General features: G+C 35.7%; 1 protein-coding gene across 1 annotated transcript; it reads right to left on the bottom strand.

Annotated features, from left to right (window-relative positions):
- Window positions 1-211: 211 nt before the first annotated feature.
- Window positions 212-6,371, bottom strand: DEFB114 (defensin beta 114). The gene is made up of 2 exons (XM_060111415.1): window positions 6,308-6,371; window positions 212-390 (listed from the first exon to the last, which is right to left on the bottom strand). The coding sequence occupies exons 1-2, from the start codon at window positions 6,369-6,371 to the stop codon at window positions 212-214; spliced, it is 243 nt and encodes an 80-aa protein (XP_059967398.1).
- Window positions 6,372-8,094: the final 1,723 nt, after the last annotated feature.

The following is an 8,094-nucleotide window of genomic DNA, read 5'->3' as shown; positions in this document are numbered from 1 at the left end:
AATATCCATGATAAGAAATTAGCACCAGATATGCCTCCATCAAAACTTTAGCTTAGAGAAAATAAGAAAGATCCTACCTCATTCCATTGGATATATAATTAATATCTATGAAGGAAGATATTGATACCAGCTTATGTATTTATTTATTACAGAGACACCTCTCTGCACTGGTGCACACATGACTTCTTTGGTCACAGGTAAATCTTCCATTTCAAGATAAATCGTCTTCAAACACCCTCTCAATGCAGCATATTTTACTTGGTGACAAACATATTTCAATTTGCTTTACATGTTTAGAACAGCGTTTCTTACATTGACCATACAATTTTGAGCATCGATCAGGATCCACCAAGGCTATAGTAAAAGAAGAGTAATTGAAATCACTGATCTCTTATTTAAGAACATATTTTTATGATTATAAAAATACTACGTGAACATTGTAACAAATTTGTAAAATGCCAAAAAATAAAAAGACACAAATATTACATATCCCCATTATCTGTATAAAATTGAAATGTGTTTTTAGTTAATATATGATTAGATTTTATGACATGTTGCTCTTCTCAACAAGATTCAAGATTTTTAGATCTACATCATATTCCTTGAAATTATATATGACAATTTATCAATTTCTCAACTACATCATATTTAAAATTTTACCAGGTTATTATAAACAAATTTGTATTACATATTTTAATATTTACATGATATATGTTTAGGATAGTTGTGAAAGAGTTTGGTTCTAGAGTTTTTTTCATTATATTCTTAAGGTTGTTACATTCTAAATTCTCACAAACTCTAGACGTATATTGAGCTATCTATTCTACTTTGTGATTATATCTATGGGTTTTTGACACAAAACCAACGAGCTAGATTATCAAAATATATAATAGAAAAATCATTTATTATATTTAATTTTATATAAGTAAATTTTTAAAAATGAAACAAAACTTGCAGGAGAATGCCCAAGTATAAATGCTCCACAAGGAGAATTATTAAAAATTAAGCTCTGGTGTAAACACCACCTAGGTCAAGAAATAAAACATTGCTGGCATCACATTTGTGCTGCTTCAAAATTGTATCCCATTCCACTCTTTCATTTTCAAAATAATCTGTTATCTTGACTTGCAATATTTTGTTTGCTTATTTCTTTTTGTTTGCTTATTTTAAAGCTGATGTGAAAGCAACTGCACAGTATATATATTTTTTCACTTATATTTATGACAGTTATTAATATATGTTGGTTGAAATACATGCTTTTATTTTTTTCTCTCCTTTTTAAAAAATATATATTAGTTATTTTTTATGATTCTATCACCTTACTATTGTGTAGTTATATTATCTTTTATTATTCTTTTACTAGTTTATGATAGAGGTTTCAGCTTCCCAAAATCTTATCAAAAGTCATTGCTTTTTTTTCTGTCTCTGAGCTTCCATATGAGAAGATAATTTTCTTTCTGTCTAGACAATGCTTTTAAGAATTTCCATTGATACAGGAATGCCGATGTTGAATTCTGTTTTTGTTTGACATTACATGTTTTTATGCTTTCATTCTCAGAGTATTTTCATTTGATACAGACTTCTAGATTGTAGTTATTTTCTTTCAGAACCCTGAAGACATCATTGCATTGTCTTCTCACTTCCTTCTTTGTTTTTATTGGTGAGAAGTCAGCTCTCCTGACTTCTCAAACAACTTTCAAAGTCAGTTGTTCCTTTGAAAGTGATCTGTTGTTTTCCTCAACTTTTGCTCCCTACTTTCCTTTCTTCTTTCCTTCATCTTTCCCTCTCTTCCCCCCCCCCCCATTTTTTTCTACTTTTCAAGCATTAATTTTCCCTTGTTTCATTCCAGATAATTTCTTCTGATTTATATTTCATCTTTATTATATATCTCAGCAATTATATATTACCTCCTGCTTAACACCCTCATTATGTATTTAATTTTGCTTTGCTTATTTTTCAGTTCTGGAGTTTTACTTTTGTTCTTTGCTATAGTTTTTATTTCTATGCCACGTTTTAAATCTTGTTTTTATTTATTTAAACAAATTACACATAGTTATTTTAAAATCTTGGTCTGATAACTCCATTATCTGGATCCCTTGTTAATTTGTTCATTTATGTGTTGGTTTTTGATTTTTGATAGGATAGTCCTGTTTTCATTTGTTCCTGATTATTTTTGTGTTACATACTTTGTCAAAGAAAAAATGAGGAAATAACTTGAAGCCTAGAGAAATATTATCTTTCTCCAGAAATGATTTATTATTGTTTTTTTTGCTGGTGGCTTGAACAGCCAACCAACCTTCTTGGATGGTCTTAAACCATTTATAGAATTTAAGGTAATGTGAAAATGAGCACTAGTCCCTGGGACAACTAGAGTAATGTCATTTTAACTTAGGCCTAGTTTGTAGCTTTCTGGCATCTGAAACGAAAACTTGCCAGTTTTTCCATAGTTCTCCTTCCTTCTCGGGCTCCGAATTGCAATTTTTGTCCCAGAAGTAGCATAAGGCTATCAAATTTCTGTTTTTCAACTTCTCTCCTGCCTCTTCAAGAATGGTTGAAAGATTGATCTCAACCAGATGTTTTTTCTATAACTTTTAATTGACCTGTTAACTCCACAATGCTTTTAAACAGAGTTTTTTCTCTTATTTTTGTTCATCTATCCCTCTTAATAGGGAAGCTGTAGTTAAACACTGTTATAATTTTATAGTGTGTTTTAACATTTTAACACTGCTATGTGAAACAGACTACTGTAATTTTATAGTGTGTTTTAACATTTGATAGAGCAAACAAATCACTACTTTTATTTTTCAAAATCTTTGTATGGTACAGATTGATAGTTCTTTCTAACTGCAGAGTGAATATGGGTTTGTAGCTTTAGACTTTGAGCTTGAATTTTAATTCTGTCATCTGTTAGCTATGTAGCTTTGGGTAAGCTACTTCAGTTCTAGGAGCCTTAATTGGCTCACTTGTAAAATGGAGACAATGGCATGTAATTCACAGTCTTTTTGAGACATGATAAGTTAATATGTATGTTTACAACAGTGGAATATAATAGCTTCTCACAGATTAAGAACTATTATTAAATGGTAAACAAAAGACTATAGTTGAATTTAAATTCTTACTGAGTATGACTTTTAGACCACACAGCAGGCTTTGTTCTGATGATAAAACAAAATATGGAGGCAAAGAGATAAATCCACAGATAGACTAATTAAGTACAATGAGAAATATATTGGGTCAAACGTGTGAACAGATGAGTGCTTATTATCTTGACATGGTGTCATGGGAAAATGATAGGAAAATGTAAACCTTAAAAAATGAGTAAGAGTTATCCAGATGAATAGAAGGACTGTAAAAAGAACATGAACCAGCAGACAAAGTAGTATGATTCTTATTCCAGAGTTGAAAGAGGACATGATATGCTTAGTTCCAAAAGTGAATAATAATGAAAATAGTTTTTGTTCATTAAAAACCTATGTGTCAACTATTGTTTTAAATATCTTGTACACATTATCTCATTTAACTGTTCTAAAACTTTGAAGTAGTTGCTGTTCAGATAAAAACTTGAGGCTTTGGGTGACCAAATAATTTGCCCAAGGATGCAAAACCCATGCTTAACCCAGGATTTAATCTTAAATTTCTCCAAATCCAGAATTCACACTTTAAATATTTAATCCATGGCTTCTACATTGAAAAAGTTGGAAACTGACACATGAAAAGCATTCAACAGCTATCTGAATATTGTATCAAATTAGATGCTGCTTGCGATAGATTTGGCTGTCTCTAGGAGCCTTAATTATTTTATGACTACAGAGAAATATGAAGATTAAAATAATTGGAAGTTGAGTGGTTAATGGCAAATAAATAGGATTCTATTAAAATGAATATTTACATGTGTAAAGAATCATTAGTAATAAATTCTTGATAATGTACTGTCTCTATATACTTAATAAGTGGTTTTCCAGGCTGCAGCCTGAATGTAGAAAAAAATTTTACCTTAGGCAAATTTAAATAAAATAATTCTGGCCCCTCTATTTGGAATTCTTTATCAGTTCTCCTTACTTTAATATGTCAACTCAAAGTTGGATGATAATTGGGAATTTTATATCACTGTCTGCTCCCCATCTCTTACCCAGCTCTTATTTAGATCTTAGAATTACATTTTTTATTTCTTTTCTATTCCTGAAACATTGTCATTTTGGCAAGGGTTATACTTACTCATCTTATGGCTTGTACTTGGATCTTTACAACTGAAGAGATTTAATATCAATTAATAGTACCATCATGTAAGAGTCATAAAGGATTCTAAAGTAGGTATTAATTTATTTGTTCCTTAGTTTATTCAAGAATATTTAAACAATTTACAAATTGAGGAAGGTCTAATAAGGACTTAAGACTAATTTGTAAATTACCTCAACTAATGCAAATTAATTAATATAAACTAATCATTGCCACATGAGAGGCACGAGTGTGGAGTTCATTTGTGATAGAGCAGCTTTCTGGATTGGTTAGGAAGTTATTTAGCTAATCAACAAAATCCTGGCCACTTTGAAAAGGCTATTTATTATTATGGGTTTTACTTTTTTCTCTACATCTTATCATGTTTCTCAAGTAACCAAATTGCCTTGGTGACTGACTCAGCTTACTTGTAAATTGAATAAAACCTAAAGCACCAAGACTGATACTGTCTTCTCACCAAAATTTCAACACAGATGTATGTCTCTCCTTCACTATTTTAGACTTGGCCTCTGGTTCACCATGCACTAGATCATAAATCTGCCAAGGCCACCATATTTCTGCTGTTTGGGATCCACGGCCTCTTCTGAGACATCTTAAGAGCTGGCTACATCTGAACACTACCTTGTGTTGCTTCTCCTCTTCTACTTCCTCTCCTCTCCTTTTTTCACACTATATTTCTTTTTTCTTTTTTTTTTTTTTTTGCGGTACGCGGGCCTCTCACTGTTGTGGCCTCTCCTGTTGCGGAGCACAGGCTCCGGCTGCGCAGGCTCAGCGGCCATGGCTCACGGGCCCAGCCACTCCGCGGCATGTGGGACCTTCCCGGACCGGGGCACGAACCCGTGTCCCCTGCATCGGCAGGCAGACTCTCAACCACTGTGCCACCAGGGAAGCCCCTCCTCTCCTTTTTTTTTTCTTTCTGCTTCTATTCCTCTTCTTTCATTTCTTGAAATATTGCAGTACAGTCTTCAATGTGATAAATACTTTGCTTACACTGTTGTATTTCATCTTTTCAAAACCTTATAAAATTAATATTACCATCCATTTTATAGTTAAGAGAACTAAAGATATTGCCACAGCTAAAAGGAGCCCCAGGTCCTTACTATAAACCCTGGCCCATTTAATGGTAAGCTCACTCTATAAACTATGACAGTAAGTTATGTTCACTATCTCTAAGGATTATTTTAGGCTTGCACTTCCCCTAAAATACTGTCCATTCCTTCATATTTTAATCAAAATCGGTATTGATCTCTTATCATTTTACAGCTTGTCTCTCCAGCATGGTATCACTGTTTGGACTGAACACTCATCTGACATCTTCACAAAGTATTCACTTAGATTAGACACTTTTCCTCACTTCTTTTGTGACTTTAAGGTTTTACCAATAGTCAAACCACACCATTGTGCAACGGATATGCACCACTCTATGAACTCCTTCAAAGCCACCCACTCTGACATCTTGAATTACCCTTCCTGGTTCTTTTTTTTTTTTTTTTTTTTGATCTATCAAAGGTCACATATAGTGCATTCTATCCATTTCAGCTGGCATTATAACTTAGTATCTGTTAGAATGATCAAAATGTAAAGGAAAGATTGTGGTCATTAGACATAGACAAACCGTCTTCATAAGCTTCTTTAACATTTTCTGCAAGGCTCAGTAAATGTAGAATTTGATGGTATAGACCATATACATCTAAAGTGCAGCTATCCTCCTGTGTGACCTCACTGCTTTTGACCAAATTATCTATTCAGTCTTTTATTTAACCTCAGTGCCTTCTACTATAGGAAGCATGATGAAGTATAAAGAACAATATTCTGGGATCAGAAAAGTCTGTATTTGCATTCCACTTATCATTGATATTTGTATAAGTGTGAACTTGAAATATGATCTTTTATGTCATTTTCCTCCTCTATTAAAAGAGGCAATGACAGTCATCTCATAATGTTATCTGAAAGGTCAGATTAGATATCGACATGGAAACTTATGGAATGGGATTGGTATATACTAGACCCTCATACTTATTGTCTTTCTTTCTTTCTCTCACCTTTAGAAGTCTAAACACAAGTGTCTTACCCCCAATTTCAAAACTCTTCATCAGGGAATTCAGGATATTCTCCCAAACCTCCACTAATGCCATAATTGCACCATTCTTACTCTTTGGAGCATAATTATATAAACTTTCTAAATCGAGCAAACCCTCTGATTTATCTGAGTTTACTCAACTAGCTTGTAAGGATGCCTAGAGAATTACCATATCTTTTATTTCTGTTTCCTCAGAGTCTAGCATTTTGTTCAGTAGTTTACTAGGCACTCAATGTTAGATGGTTATTGATTGACACGCTAGTACCATATGCCTCAACACATTCCTTAATCACATTTGAAGTCCTCACTTACTCAGGCCCCTTTCATTATTATTATTATTATTTTTTTTTTTCGGTATGCGGGCCTCTCACTGTTGCGGCCTCCCCCGTTGCGGAGCACAGGCTCCGGACGCGCAGGCTCCGGACGCGCAGGCTCAGCGGCCGTGGCTCACGGGCCCAGCCGCGGCGGCATATGGGATCCTCCCAGACCGGGGCACGAACCCGTATCCCCTGCATCGGCAGGCGGACTCTCAACCACTTGCGCCGCCAGGGAGGCCCCTCATTATTAATAATAACTGTAATAACAGAAACATCTATGATAATAATAATAATAATAATAGTACCTTAACTGGTAAACTAATTTTCAGTTTGTAGAGCCAGTTTCCAATACATTATTTCAGTAAATTTTAACTGAGGTGCATGTAATTAACAGGCATAAACTTTCATATCAGATATTTCACTTTTTTTACAATTGTTATAGATTCTTCTGTATTTTCTTTGTTTTTTGTTAAGGACATTGACAAATGACTTAAATTCTCTGAGTGGCAAGGTTGACAAGCAGTTGAGTAGGGAGCTAGTAATAAAATCTAAATTTTCTAAACTTGAATTCAGTTCTATTTCTAATACATGTGCACCTTTTGAACTTCTAACTCTCTAGGGCCAAATTAGCACACTTTGGGTCATAAATTTGTATCTCTCTTGTTAGGGATCTGGATTGCTTCAGGGACAACCTGTATTAAGGATAGCATGTAATCACCACCAGGGGCTTCACTGTACTACATATTTTGATCGTTTATTTTTAATTGATTCATAAAACCATTACTGTATTCCTTTACTAATGCATTAACTAATTCAACAAAGATTTTTGAGGTACTATTTCTTTAGTTGCCTTTTTTTTTTTTTTTTTTTTTTTTTTTGCGGTACGTGGGCCTCTCACTGTTGTGGCCCCTCCCGTTGCGGAGCACAGGCTCCGGACACGCAGGCTCAGCGGCCATGGCTCACGGGCCCAGCTGCTCCGCGGCATGTGGGATCTTCCCGGACCGGGGCACAAAGTCGTGTCCCCTGCAACGGCAGGCGGACTCTCAACCACTGCGCCACCAGGTAAGCCCCAAACAGAAAGGAGGTTATTTTTTTATTTTTTATTTTTTGCGGTACGCGGGCCTCCCACTGTTGTGGCCCCTTCCGTTGCGGAGCACAGGCTCCCGACGTGCAGGCTCAGCGGCCATGGCTCACAGGCCCAGCCGCTCCGTGCCATGTGGGATCTTCCCGGACTGGGGCACGAACCCGTGTTTTTCTTGCATCGGCAGGCAGACTCTCAACCACTGCACCGCCAGGGAAGACAAAAACAGAAAGAAGGTAATTTTTTGGCGGCGGGGGGAGTACGCGGGCCTCTCACTGCCGTGGCCTCTCCCGTTGCGGAGCACAGGCTCCGGACACGCAGGCTCAGCAGCCATGGCTCACGGGCCCAGCCACTTCGCGGCATGTGGGATCCTCCCGGAC

The sequence above is a fragment of the Mesoplodon densirostris genome, chromosome 10 (genome assembly GCF_025265405.1).
Source record: "Mesoplodon densirostris isolate mMesDen1 chromosome 10, mMesDen1 primary haplotype, whole genome shotgun sequence".
NCBI lineage: Eukaryota > Metazoa > Chordata > Mammalia > Artiodactyla > Ziphiidae > Mesoplodon > Mesoplodon densirostris.
The sequence above is the reverse complement of the archived record's forward strand: the minus strand, read 5'-3'. Positions and strand labels throughout refer to the sequence as shown.